Source organism: Crinia signifera, chromosome 6 (genome assembly GCF_055691185.1).
Source record: "Crinia signifera chromosome 6, ASM5569118v1, whole genome shotgun sequence".
NCBI lineage: Eukaryota > Metazoa > Chordata > Amphibia > Anura > Myobatrachidae > Crinia > Crinia signifera.
This window is the reverse complement of record NC_139222.1, coordinates 164,076,205-164,091,457: the sequence shown is the minus strand read 5'-3', so window position 1 is coordinate 164,091,457 and position 15,253 is coordinate 164,076,205. Positions and strand designations below refer to the sequence as shown.

Here is a 15,253-nt window from a genome sequence, read left to right as displayed (position 1 = left end):
AATATCTCTTGATTTCACTAAAGCTATGACACGGTGCCTAATAAAAGGTTATTAATAAAACTAGGTAATTTAGAGTTAGGAGATACAATTTGTAATTGGATTAAAACTGGTTGCACAATCGGGGACAGAAAGCGGTGGTACATTCCAGCTAGGGTAAGGTCCAAAGTGGAGTCCCACAAGGTTCAATATTGAGACCCACCTTGTTTAATATATCATATGATATATAAAGTGACATAGGGCCAGATGCACTAAGCTTCAAAAGTGATAAAATGGAGAGTGATAAACAACCAACCAATCAGCCCCTGCATGACATTTTTCGAACACAGCCTGTGACATGGCAGGTAGGAGCTGATTGGCTGGCTGTTTATCACTCTCCATTTTATCACTTTTGAAGCTTAGTGCATCTGGCCCATAGTGAGTAAACATGCAATTTTTGCGGACGACACCAAATTGAGTAAGGAAATTAACTCAGGAGAGGATGTGGATACACTACAGAGTGACTTAATTAAACTGGAAAGATGGGCGGAAAGGTAGAACATGCAGTTTTACGTTGATAAATGTAAACTAATTCATTATGGGAACAAAAATGAACAAGCTACTTATAGGCTAAATGGAGTTTTTATAGGGATTTCTGCTGTAGAGAAGGACTTCGGGGTCATCAGATGAAAAATTGAGTAATAGTACACACTGCTCAACATGACACTGGCATGCATTAAAAGGGGAATGGATTCAAGGCATTGATGAGACCACACTTGGAATATTGTGTTCAGTTCTCGTCACCACACCTTAAAAAGGACATAAATGATTTGGAACAGGTACAGAGAAGGGCGACTAAGCCAGTAAAAGGTCTTGAATCACTAGAATACAAAGATAGGTTAACCAGGCTGATTGTGTTTTCACTGGAGAAAAGGAGGTTGAGAGGTGATATAATTACTATTAGTATGTTCAATATTCAGGATTGGGCTCATAAGGAACTGGGAGATGATTTGCTCACTAACAAGCCTATACTTAGGACACGTGGGCATGTAATGAGAGCAGTAGAGCAGTAAAATTCAGTGCAGGATGTACTGTGCGTTGGATGCAGTGCAGGATACAGTGTTGGTCAGATACTGTGTAAAATACAGTGTGTATCAGATACAGTGTGGGTCAGATACAGTGTCGGGTACAGTGTGCATTGGATATAGTAGAGGATATAGTGCGGTTTGAATTCAGTGCAGGTTGGATACAGCGAAGGTTTTATACAATGCGGAATACAGTGCATGTTGGATACCGCGTGGAATACAAAGCAGGTTGGATATAGTGCGGGATACAGAGTGGGTTGGATTCAGTGAGCGATACTGTGATAGTTGCATACAGTGCAGTTTAGATGTATTGCAGGATACAGTATTAATTTCCTAAAAAAGCTGTAAGTTCTCATTATTGCATGTAACAATCACCCTCTCCTATCATTACGTGAATTTTAGATGCAGTGAATCACAACAGGAAGTACGCCTAGGAAATTCTACCACTGATGTGGTCTGTGGTGAGTTATTGTCTTCATCTTAAGTAATTGATGGTTACTTGCATGATTCCATTGAAGTATGAGCATTAGGGACCTATGCAGATTGGAGGTGGGCAGGCTATTGATACTTCTCTAACAATGCAGGAGATTTTTTGGAGATAGATATCCAATGCAGTCCCCATTAACCCCTTCCCGACATTTGACGTACATTTACGTCATGGTCGGGATGTACTTCCCGACACATGACGTAAATGTACGTCATGACTTTAAACTGTCACCGCGTCTATAGACGCGGTGACAGAGGGACGATGTCTGATCTTCCCTCATTGCCCAGGGGGGGCACCGATGCCCCCCCCCTCAGCGATCGCTGCGATTGGCTGTTCAAACGTGAACAGCCAAAAGCAGCGTTTACTGTGTTATGTGTATAATTTTGACTCTGCTGCCCCTTAGTGTCCAAAAAAATTAAAAGCAGGTTGAAATAATGATGTAATAATAAAGTATACATATGGTCTATGTTAGTTATTAACTATTTTGAGTGGTATGATTATTTGTCTCACAAGCAGAAAATTTAACATTTTGCAAATTGCAAAATGTTCAATTTTTTTACGACATTTTGGTATTTTTCACAAAAAAAAACAGACTGTATCGCCCAAAATTTACCACTAACTTAAAGTACAATGTGTCACGAGAAAACAATCTCAAAATCACTGGGATAAGTAAAAGCAAAAAAAAAGGGTACTTATGTATTATCTGGGCTCCCATGTTAAATGCACCCCATTTTTTCATACCCCTACTATCCAACTACGCATGGAGTTGATTTTATATAGTGTGGCGAGCGTAGCGAGCCACCGTGCCTGAAGCGTGGCGAGCGCAGCGAGCCCCGCGAGGAGACACGGTCTCATAAGAAACACGGAAGCCCAGATATTACATAAGTACCAAAAAAAGTTATCCCCACTTAAGTGATACATGTCAGATTTGAAAAAAAGGCCTCTGTCAGGAAGGCAAAAACAGGCTGCGTCTTTAAGGGGTTAAATGCTGTGGGGCTGCAATGTGTGCATGTCTCCGGGAAGTGAAACTTTGAGCCGACAGTCGGAAGTATTGGCACACAATGCGTTCATTTACGACCACATTGGAGCCCGTGCAGATTGTACTCTTTTGCAGTGTCAAAACAGCCGCTGGACTGTTGAAATACAAGTGGATTTGACAATCCACATGTATTCCGACTGTCGTTTGAATTGACGTCGTATTGGCCAATATTCCTATTGTCCGAAAGCACATTGAATGCGCCCTAAATAGTCTTTCCAACTGTGGAGTCCCCAAATGCAGATGTCTGGTTAACAGCCCCTGTTCAGAAACACTCACTGAAATTGACTCTTTCAAATTTGTTTTCAGTCCTCTGACGGTAACTAGTGAGATACTTGCACAGTGCGACAATGATACATGTGCAGACTTACAACATTATTGGCTAGTTGCGTTTATCAAAGGCGCTGCATTCGTCTATGAATGATGCCAGGGCGTGCAACCAGGGGGCACCCATCTAACATTTCACAGACCGTTTGACTGCATTATTTATTACATACAGTAGTAGGGTAGTTTATCACTTGGTGTCAAGGGGCTGTAATGTATTTGCTACTTGTTTTAGTAATGTGTGTGTAACATTGTTTATATTTCAGGAACTAGAGCAACAGACAACACTTGGGTTTATGTTATAATTGTCCTGGTAGTCCTGGTAGCCCTGCCATGTTTTCTTGGTGTGCTGATAATTGGTAAGTGCTCTATACACATATCTGCACAGAAAACATACAAAGGACTACATTGCTTGTGTAACTAGCAGTACAATAACTAATGGAAACTATATAGAAGATATAATATTTCATTAAAAAAAAAATCTATTCTAGTTACTGATTTGTAGAGTACTGATTGGTGTGTGTCTTTTTTAGCCTGTAGGTGGCACTGTTGCTACTGCTGTAAATAAATCGTCACTATAGATAACAACACACTTAAAACGAGGAGACACAAAAAACAATATTATGAAAATGTGTGTTTGTGTGTGTATGTACAGTATACTCTGTGTGTGTAGATCTGCGGTCCCGACTCCCAGCCGAATACAGACGCGGCGACGGGATAAGACAGGTAGAAGTAGCCCCCGCAGACCCCGGCGCCCACACTTACTTGGCGCCTCCCCGCCACTGTGGGGTTTGCGGAGCTATTGTTATGCCACTGTGTAGACAACTTATTTTTCTATGATTGCCACACAAATTCCAGAAAAATCAGATTTGCTCTGGAGGTGCGAAACCCCCCCATCAGTCTTGCAATTGAATACCAAAATCTTGCGGCTGCTGGAAAAACCCTTGTCTGCAAAGTTTTTTTCTAATTTCCCAGCTTTAGTTGAATTCCTCCTAGGCTTGGAGAATACAAAGCATTTATATCCATTCAGCATTTTTGCAGCTAACATCAGGAAATATCATGCGACTTGTTTGTACCATTGTCACAGTGGTAAATAATGTATATACTACTAGAATAAACTTTTTGTTGCCCTGTGCCAGGAAGAGAATTTGCTCCTCCCCATTTTTACACTAGCGACATAAGATGCATGCCTTCATGGGGGTGGGGCATGGCAGAACTGATCCAAGAGAAAGCCATGCTATTATGTTCCTTCCCACATTATATAGTAAGGTTTAGTTATATAGCGCACTTTCTGCAACAGGACTCAAGGTGCTTTACAGACATCAAAACAATGCCAATGCCATCTTAGACGCACTGCATAGGATTACCCTGGGTGGAATAGCTTATACCTAGAAGAAATGACACAAAATGGGGTGATTGCCGTGTAGAGTAGGGTCCCAAAAAGACAGCCAGGTCCATGTATTTTCATCTAATCCACAAGTGTACCAGATGAGGCAGCAATGTTGGGCGCACTACGAAGGTCACACTATGGGAGGTGAGACATGCAAGGGCCCAATGCAGATATGGGTAAGCGGATGCTTGTGTAGTAGTATGATATACAGTGTATGGAAACATCCACATGGAGCCAGAGGCGGAACAAGCAAGTTGTGGGCCCAGGTGCAAAAATATGCCCCCCCCCTGCACACAAAAAAACTGCAGGGCCTTTTTAATTTCTTTTCTTCAGATGTAAAGATGGCATTACACATTATGCCACACACTGTAATGCCCTTTAAAAATTATGCCACACCCCGTAATGCCCATTACATATTATACTACACACCGTATTGTTCATTACACATGATGACACACACTACAATGCCCATTACTTTTTATGCCACATAAGTGCACTTACCCAGGGTTTACACGCTTCTTGCCATAGGGGGTGAAATGCTCCTTGCCAGAGATATTACATGCTCCTTGCCTGGGGGATTGCATGCTTGTTGCCCAAGTGGGATAACATGCTCGGATGCAGACACACATCTTGCCAGTACTTCCGGAATCCGCACTTTCAGCTAGAGCTGGGTAACCAGAGAGATTCTATTGGTGTAGGGAGGCCTCTATGGTGGCAGCCAAATTTGGAGGAGCGCAGGTCTCTGTCTGTACATGGACAGATACTCTGAGCCCCTTAGGTGCCACTCCTGCTTGCCCGATTATCCTGGCTCCGGGTTTATTTAATTTAAACAGCAGGTACCAGATAGCCAGGGATCCAGCGGGGAAAAGCCGGCAGAGGAGACCACCTCCCTGACTTGGCGACACCCCACGGTGCTTCTGGGTTCCACTGGCTCTGTACACGTGTAATGCCCCCAGTAGCAGCACTGTGCTTCCACGCATAATGCCTGCAGTAGCAGCACTGCTTCCACACATAATGCCTGCAGTAGCAGCACTGCTTCCACGCATAATGCCTGCAGTAGCAGCACTGCTTCCACACATAATGCCTGCAGTAGCAGCACTGCTTCCACGCATAATGCCTGCAGAAGCAGCACTGCTTCCATGCATAATACCCCACAGAATGCCCCCAGTAGTGCCATTTACACAGAAAATTACCCCAGTAGTGCCATTTATACACAGAATTCCCCCCTAGTGCCGCACACACATAATGCCCCAGAGTGCCACTCGCATAATGCCCCCCGTAGTACCAACACGCATAATGCCCCCTGTAGTGACACTAGCATAATGCCCCCGTAGGGCCACAATCATAATACCCCCTTAGTGCCACACGCATAATTCCCGCCTTAGTGCCACACGCATAATGTCCCTCATAGTGCCACATGCATAATGCCCCCGTAGTGCCACACGCATAATGCCCCCGTAGTGCCACACGCATAATGCGCCCCATAATACCACATGCATAATGCCCCCCGTAGTGCCACATGCATAATGCCCCCCATAGTGCCACATGCATAATGCCCCCATAGTGCCAAATGCATAATGCCCCTGTAGTTCTACATACATAATGCCCCTGTAGTGCTACATACATAATGCCCCCTCAGTAGGGCCACATACAAATATGTCCCCATAGTGCAACCTACACATATGCACCCATATGCCCCCCGTATTGCCACATGCATAATGCCCCCCCATTGTGCCACATGCATAATGCCCCCATAGCCCACACACATAATGCCCCTCGATAGTAGTATACACAGGGGCAGTTGGCAGTGCTGCAGCTTATACTGCATGTCACACAGCCAGGGGCAGAGGAAGAAGAGAGGGGACAAAGTTACCTGGAGCCGGCGGAGGGTGGGACTGAGGCACTGGGCAGAGGGGGACCTAGCTGCTGCATGGACAATGCTGGCAGGCCACGGATGGAGGTGCCGGGACTGAATGACAGCTGCCAGGCTGATTGGGCGGAGCTTCCACTGCTAGGCAGAGGAAGGACGGAGCTCCCGGCCTCCCACTGCTCAGACAGACACTTGGGGGATGGGATGGAGCTCTTTATGCTGGGAGCTCGCTGCTGCATCACTATACATTTTAAAAAAAATACGGAAACAGCTGCATGCGTGCGAGCGGCAGCGGGCCCCATCAACTCCTCGGGCCCCGGTGCACTGCACCGGCAATAGTTCCGCCCCTGCATGGAGCACATCCTGCCCGCAGAGGAACCATCCGAGGCAACCAGCTGGGGTGCACTGCGTAGGTCACTGCTGGCAGGGTGTGCAACCTGTGAATGTAGATATCACACTAATAGCACGCTGTGAGGTAGAAATACACTGTTGGAGAAAAAACACTCATGATAAAAACACCTTTATACTACACTATATATTACACACACACTTCTATTACTCACACACTTTGTATATATATTACACACACACACATACACACACATTTATAGAACACTGCAAGAAAGGGGATGTGGATCCAAATCCTCTTTATATACTATATTCAGGCACTTCAGAGCTCTTTGTACTTCAGTTACAATACCCTTTATTAAATAACACATTTCAATATACTGCCACTATGACATTTCTAACTATATGAAGCTACTTGTACTATGTAAAAAATAATCAGCATTACAATTGTGCTGATCACTGTTGTGTGCAGCCATATATCCAAACCCTTACCAAATGCTAATTTTTTTTCTTTTAAAAGTACAAGATGAGCTTCAAATATTTAGAATTCTATTAGTGTCTGAATGCAAGGCCACAGGCGAGGGGTTCGAATCCCAGGTATGTCAGCATCTTGAAATGTAATTAAGAACAGTGTGACTGAATAACAAAAGACTCTCAAATGAAGTTCATGAATGTTGTGTAGGTATTAACGATGGAAGGGATGGGGGAAGGAGAGAGGAGCAGTCACGAAATGCTGAGCTACAAAGATGAGTGAAAGTACAAATTAAAGTAATTAAAACATATATTTGATAAGTGCTGCCAACAGTGCTCCCTACATGTAGCCCTGTGTTCGGTTGGCACATTCCACAACACCCGAGGGGTCTGATTCAGAATTGAGCGCTAGTCGGAGAATTCGCAAAAAGAGCGATTTATAAACCGGCTGAGTATGAATTCGGTACGTGCGAGGGGAATTAGTGACACAAAATGTGTATGGATCACAAACGCAATGTGGCCAGACTTTGACTGACAGGAACCTGACGTTTTCTGGTTGCGGTGGAAAATACGCAGGCATGCCCAGACATTTTTGAGGAGGGTCTGTGATGTCAGCGATGACCACTTCTAGCCTGTCTCAGTCATAGATTAGTGGAAGGGTCAGTGTTACTCACAACTGCACAAATGGCACAAAATGTTCAATTATTTGTGAATGTATTTGCGAGAGGATAGCGATTAGCGAACCATTTGCATTTTCTCGCAATTTAGCAATTTAATTTTCTCTTTCTGTCTGGGCGCCAGCTTTCCCCTCATAGTACACTGCAAATTATTACATTAGCAATCAACTCCTAGTAATGGTCCTGATAACTACTGCACCAGTATGGTGATTATTACTATTACTAGTGATTCCTTTATTAAAGAGGAGTCAGGAGCATTGACCTTTTTTCCTGCTTATGCTGGTTTGTACACTAAGGGAATACCCAATGGAGTTGATGCAGAGTTTAATGCAAGTTGTCCACAGTTCCTCCTCACATGCATGGAACTAGCTTATTCAGATGCAGTGGGAGTTGCTATCACGGTATTGTAATGTAGCAACGTAACATTGGATCTTTATTATACCATTGTGCAGCTTATGGCACCAATGGTGCTGTACAAGCTGCCCATCACAGAGGCCAGGAAATCTCCATCCTGACTGAGATCCCTGACCTCTTACAACCTCCTAGAATTTTTTACAAGTGGAGGACTTCGCAGCCACCTCCCTATATTCCCAATGGCATCAGATTGTCAATCAGTAAGGGCCTAATTCAGACCTGATCACAGGGAAAATTTGTTCTCAAAATGGACAAAACCATGTGCACTGCAGGTGGGGCAGATGTAACATGTGAAGTTAGATTTGGGTAGGGTGTGTTCAATCTGAAATCTAAATGACAGTTTAAAAATAAAGCAGCCAGTATTTAACCCGCACAGAAACAAAATAACTCACCCAAACCTAAAGGCCCATACACACTGGCGACTTTGAGCTGAAAGTCGCTCAAAACAGCAGGTTTGAGGCAGAGGGAAAGCCGCTCAGTGTGTATGCACCGAGCGGCTTTCCCCACAGCGATGAACAGTATCATCACTGTCCATACACGCTGGGCATAGTCACCTGGTGTGTATGGACCTTAACTCTCTCTGAACCAGTTACATCTGTCCCACCAGCAGTGAACATGGTTTTGCCCATTTTAGGATCCAATTTGCTCTGCAATCAGGTCCGAATTAGGCTCTAAGTCTGCTGCGGTCCTGCTCCTGATGTTGCAGGACCTGATTGTGCACTGCAGTTGGGGCAGATGTAACATGTACAAAGAGAGTTAGATTTCGGTGGGATTTGTACTGCAAACTGATACATATATTGCATTGTACAATTAAAGCAGACAGTATTTACTCTGCACAAAAACAAAATAACTCTCTCTGCACATGTTACATCTGCCCACCCCCATTGTTTTGTCCATTAGATAATTTGGTTTTGCAAGTGAACCAGAATAAGGCCTCTTGTTCACTCTGTACCACACATTGCCCTAGGTCAGGGGTGGGGAACCTCAGGCCCAGGATCCGTATGCGGCCCCCGTAGCTGGTCTGAGTGGCCAGCCCGGCGACTTTGCCAGGAGTCAAGTACAGGGGAATTCTCACGAGAGATCGGTAGTTCTCTCGAGATTCCTCTTAATCAGCAGCAGCCAGAGACTGTCAGTCCTATTCAGCAACAGCCACTGGAGCGTGGGACGGCTGCAGCAGGACAATTTGTAAGATACATTTTTACATATGGCCCCCAAAGGATTTTTTTCCCCATACAAACAGCCCTTGGCACAAAAAAGGTTCCCCACCCCTGCACTAGGTCATATTATATTACATTAAAATACATCCAGTTCATATTATGACACATTATAGTGGTCCTAATTAATAATATGCCACATTGCAGTGCCCTAGTTTATAGTATGCTACTTGTATGCTACAGTTAACATTTATGCTACATAGTACATAGTTACATAGTTACATAGTAGATAAGGCTGAATAAAGACTTGCGTCCATCTAGTTCAACCTACGTTTTAATAGCTTATCCCCTGTAAAAGACAGAATATGGTTCTTATTAGTACCCCTGGATATTTTTATCCAATAAATGCTTGTCCAACCTTATTTTGAACGTATTTATTGTATCTGCCAACACCACCTCTCCAGGAAGTGAGTTCCAAAGTTTGACTGCTCTGACCGTAAAGAAATTTTTTCTTTTGAGGGAACGAAATTTTCTTTCCTCTAATCTAAATTCGTGCCCTCGTGTCCTAGTTTCCTTTCTTGCAGTAAAAAGAGTGCTTGAGAGTTCCTTATATTGGCCCCTGATATATTTGTACATGTTGAGCATGTCCCCCCTTAAACGTCTCTTCTCTAGTGTAAATAGTCCTAGCTTGCTTAATCTCTCCTCATAGCTTAAATTCTCCATTCCCCTAATAAGCTTTGTTGCTCTTCTTTGGGTTTTTTCCAATTCCATGATGTCCTTTTTATAGTGTGGGGCCCAGAACTGTACTCCATATTCAAGGTGTGGTCTAACCAATGCCTTGTACAGTGGCATAATTACTTTTGAGTCCCTAGTTTCCATGCCCCTTTTAATACATGCTAGAATTCTGTTGGCCTTTTTTGTTGCAATGTGACATTGAACACTGCACCCCAGCTTATTATCTATATGGACTCCTAGATCCTTTTCAAGTGCTGAAGTACCTAATGCCTCCCCGCTTAGGTTGTAACTTGCACACTGGTTACGTCTCCCAAGATGCATAACCTTACATTTATCCACATTGAACCTCATCTTCCACTTTTTAGCCCACTCATCTAGTTTGTTAAGATCATTTTGAAGTATGTTCACATCTTCTGTTGATTCAATAACTCTACTCAGTTTTGTGTCATCAGCAAAGATGGATACATCGCTGAGAATCCCCATCCCGATATCGTTAATATAAATGTTAAACAAGATGGGCCCCAGTACCGAACCCTGTGGCACTCCACTTAGTACTGGTATCATAGTTGATACTGCACTGTTCACAACCACTCTTTGTTCTCTATTACACAGCCAGTTCCCTACCCATCTACAGATATTTGCACCTAGTCCCAGGTCCACCATTTTATTTATCAACCTCTTGTGAGGTACTGTATCAAAAGCTTTTGCAAAATCAAGGAAGACCACATCTACTGCGTTTCCATTATCAAGGTTTTTGCTGACATCCTCGTAGAAGCCCAGTAAATTTGTCTGGCAGGAACGATTTTTAACAAACCCATGTTGGTTAATACTAAGTAAACTATGAAGGTCTAAGTATTCCAGGATACCATCCCTTAAAATTCCTTCAAATATTTTACCCACTATTGATGTTAAACTCACAGGCCTGTAATTTGCAGGGTCATCCCTTTTACCTTTTTTAAATATTGGCACTACCTCTGCTATTCTCCAGTCTTTTGGTACCATACCTGTTGATAGTGAATTTTCAAAAATGCAATATAGAGGGGTCGCTAGTTCCTCCCTTAACTCCATTAGTACCCTAGGATGTATACCATCTGGCCCTGGTGATTTCTTAGTTTTTATTTTGCTGAGCCTCAAAATGATATCCTCGGTCGAGAGAACCATATTGTGGTCCGGTTTGTTTGTCCCAGTTGAGGTATCTGTGCTTTCCACTAACTGCTCTCCCCAAGTAAATACTGATGAGAAGAACTTATTTAACACTTCCGCTTTTTCATTCATAGTAGTGCTGCCAGTTCAAATTAAGACACATTGGAATGCTACAGGCCCCCATACACTAATCCAACTTGTCCTAAGGACAAGTCGGACCCAATTTCCCCTGAGCTCCCCCGGCAGCTGCCCGGGAGAGCTCACTTACGATTTGGCACTTGATGTGCCATTTTTTACGTGCGATAAATTGCATGCAATTTAATGTATTATAGATTCCCGGGGAGCTGCGAGGGATTAAAAAAAACAACAACTGGTGAGTAGCTGGTCCCATGCAGCAGCAGGTGCCAGACTGGCACCCGTCCCTGCTTATCCCGCCACTCATACCTGCACATAGGTGTGTGCCAGCGGTACTTCACCTCTGCCACACACCTACGGAATCGGACCCAACACATCACGGGTGATAAAAAGCACATGCGATGTGCCGCTGATGGGTCTGATCTAATAGATTTTATGTGCAGTATGTTCAATCACTCGGGTCCGACTCGATGTGCACATGACCTCACATCAGGTTCGGAAGAGATGTCAAACACATCCAATTGGTGCCGATTTCTAGGCCCGATACGTCAGTTCACATTGTGCTGCATTGTAGTGCCCCAGTTTATATTATGCCACTCAGTGCTCCTGTTCCTATTATTACCAATTGTATTGCCACCATCGTAGTATGACTAATTTACAGGCCCATAATTAATTTACCATATATCTTTTTAGGCCTTGCAGTGCCAACATTCTAGCAACTTGTGTCAGCTTTTCATAGGCTGCTTCTCTGTAGCTAATTTCTCACTCTAGTTTTTACACTGCAATATAGATCTCACTTTGAAGTAACACCCCACCCAAATCTAATTCTCTCTGCACAAGTTACATCTGCCCCACCTGCAGTGCACATGGTTTTGTCCATTTGAGAAGGAATTTGCCTCTAAAAGTGAACCAGAATAAGGCCCCTCATGCCACAATGCCCCCAGTTCACATTGGCTCCTGCTTAATATGATTCTAGGCATTGACCGTGATTGCATGCATAATATTATGCTCTGCATATCAAATCTGCTGCATTTGATACACAGATAGGTGGTCTGCACGCACTGATGCTGACATGATCTGGGTGCAGGGGAGGCAAACCCCCTAAGATTCTGTGCCTATATCAATAGCACCACCCTGCTCCATTTTTGGGGATATTTGAATAAAGATGTGTGTGTGTGTGTGTGTGTGTGTGTGTGTGTGTGTGTGTGTGTGTGTGTGTGTGTGTGTGTGTGTGTGTGTGGGGGGTATTCAATCCACGCTGCTATTTTCAACGGGTGAAAATGAAAAGGGCTAGGGTCACGGCTGTCGGGACAGATCGACAGTCGTAACCCGGGATTGAATACCCCCCATAAAAGCACAGCGATACAGTACATTAATATTATAATATACACTGTTATGCCCCCTACACACATGCCGATATTAAGACATTTTCCAAGACTTTGCTAAGTTTGGCAAAGTCACCTAGAAATTGCCCCTACATCGGTGTGTGTGTAGGGGCTATAGTGACAGCAATGCGCATCCCCGCCCAAGATTAATGGGCAGTGTCCATCAATCTCGCTAGTCACCAATGCTCTCCACAGGAGAACACTGGCGCTGTCAGCTCGCTCAGCACACAGCGCTGTGTGTAGGCTGTCAGCTCTATGTGCTGAGCGACACAGCTGCAGCAGAGGCTGACCTACACACATCGCTATGTGTGTAGGACCCATTAGAGCTGTATGCCAATAATAAGACTGATTTTGAAGTAACACTTTTTTTTTTATTTTATCTAGTTAAGCGAAGATATTGGAATGGCAAGCACCAAATCAAAGAGGTATGAGATTATTTACCAACAAAAGTAAAAAATATGCAAATAAATATCATACTTGGATGTGATAAAATGCTCTCTCTCTCTCTCTCTCTCTCTCTCTCTCTCTCTCTCTCTCTCTATCTATCTCATCAATTATGTCATGTTCTCCCATTCCAGAAGAATATACATAAGGCTGATGGGCAGCCAATGTATCACATCCCTAAACAAGACAACCTTCCAGTAGAAGACCAGGACATCACAATGCAAGGTCTCCCAGTGGCCCAGGAGCAGGGGAAAGACTTTCATGTGCCACAGCAAGAAGTTAGAGAGCACCTTCTGGATGTATGAACCTTACTGATAGGCTATATGGAACTAGCTTTGCCATTGGCAACTGAACTCTAAATCCCGTCATTAGCCACATTCTCATGAAGAGTGGTTTAACCAAGAAAATATCTGCCACCCCTGTATACACTATAACAACAAGTTGGGAATTTTTATCTTATGACAAATGCTATGTTAATGTTAGTTTTGAGTAAATATATTGTTATAGTATTTATTAAATTGACTAATATGAAATTATTCCAAAACAATGGCCTTCATTCAGATCTGATCGCAGTACAAATTTGTTTGGAAAATGGGCAAAACCATGTGCACTGCAGGTGGGGCAGATGTAACATGTGCAGAGAGAGTTATTTTGTTTGTGTGCAGGGTAAATACTGGCTGCATTATTTTTACACTGCAATTTAGATTTCAGTTTCAACACACCCCACCCAAATGTAACTCTCTCTGCACATGCTACATCTGCCCCACCTGCAGTGCACATGATTTTGCCCATTTTCGAAACAGATTTTTCCTGCAGTCAGATCTGAATAATGGCCAATGTGTGTAGAAGTGGTGAGACTTGGCCAAAACGGTCCCGTTATACCAACGTTTTACACCCACTCCCCAAACCTCCTTCAAACTGCCTGTGAGTATCAATCACATGGTGCAAATACATCCTCACTGCGAGTGACATCGCTTAGTTAACTTGGCGCAGGCACAGTGCGGTCATGATGCACACGCAGTATGCCGATAATTTCTCAACTGTATAAATATTGGTATTGCGTACATCTCTGTATTAAACTCACTGTTCACTAAGTTTGCAGCAGTGTTTCCACAAGGAAAAGTAATGTCCCTGTAAATAACACGGTTTTAAGCTCATGTCACTGATAAAACAATTCTGATGCCAGTACTTAGCAATGTCATTTTCTTCTGATGGGCAGTGTCAGTATTTTCCTACCATGTAATATGATATTTGTTGGTATGCTCTAGTCCGTTGTACTTAGACATTTTTACACTGTAGCATCTTCAATATGTGACCTTCATACCATTTTGATTTTTTTAATTGTAAATTGGTATTAGAAGTATAACCACTTCTGTTATCAGGGTCATGTATAAACCTGTACCTTCCATAGATTAAATGCTATTCCATGTGCTTCTGATTTTAAGCCACACACATAGAGTTGTTTCACATGTGATGTTGCTATGGGCAACCAATCAGAATCTACTTTTTATTTATTTAGTACCTTCTAAAAGATAATAGAGAGTATTTGATGGAATTCACATTTTAGAATACTTTCCCTATAGATTTTACAGTTATAAATGTCAGTTTGTCTGTTGTTGTGAAACTTTGTATATGATGGGAGGCTGTTTCAGTGTGAAGAGCAGGTGCTGGACAAGGTGCACAGTCATTAACTCTGCAAAAGGACTTAGGGGGTGATTCTGTTTGCAAAAGCAAACTCATTCTTTAATGGACAAAACCATGTGCACTGGTTACATTTGGGTGGGGTGTGTTCAAACTGAAATCTAAATTGCAGTGTAAGAATAAATCATCCAGAATTTACTCTGCACAGAAACAAAGTAACTCACCCAAATGTAACTCCCTCTGCACATGTTACATCTGCCCCACCTGCAGTGCACATGGTTTTGTCTATTAAAGAAGGAGTTTGGTTTTTCAAACCAACCAGAATTACCCCCTTAAAGGTTTGGGTTTGATTTCAGATATTTTACATTGTAACCATTTTGTCCCATTTTGTTCTATAGCAGAAAAACAAACTCTGGGTGTTAAAACAGAAAACTGTTTTTAACCATAAATGAGTGTAAACCAAGCAGTATTATAGGATAAAAATATTCTTGAGCTTTTTTTTTTCATTAAATTGCTGGTACTAATGTGTTGTCAGGTT

At 43.0% G+C, this 15,253-nt stretch overlaps 1 protein-coding gene across 1 annotated transcript in view; it reads left to right on the top strand.

Annotated features, from left to right (window-relative positions):
- CD40 (CD40 molecule) overlaps positions 1 to 13,666 on the top strand; it is a 51,407-nt gene extending 37,741 nt beyond the window's left edge. Inside the window, exons 6-9 of the mRNA XM_083147880.1 lie at positions 1,464 to 1,522; positions 3,175 to 3,267; positions 13,015 to 13,055; positions 13,209 to 13,666. Of these exons, the coding sequence (XP_083004006.1) occupies positions 1,464 to 1,522; positions 3,175 to 3,267; positions 13,015 to 13,055; positions 13,209 to 13,379 (364 nt within the window). The 3' untranslated portion in view covers positions 13,380 to 13,666. The remainder of the gene's footprint in view (positions 1 to 1,463; positions 1,523 to 3,174; positions 3,268 to 13,014; positions 13,056 to 13,208) is intronic.
- Positions 13,667 to 15,253: the final 1,587 nt, after the last annotated feature.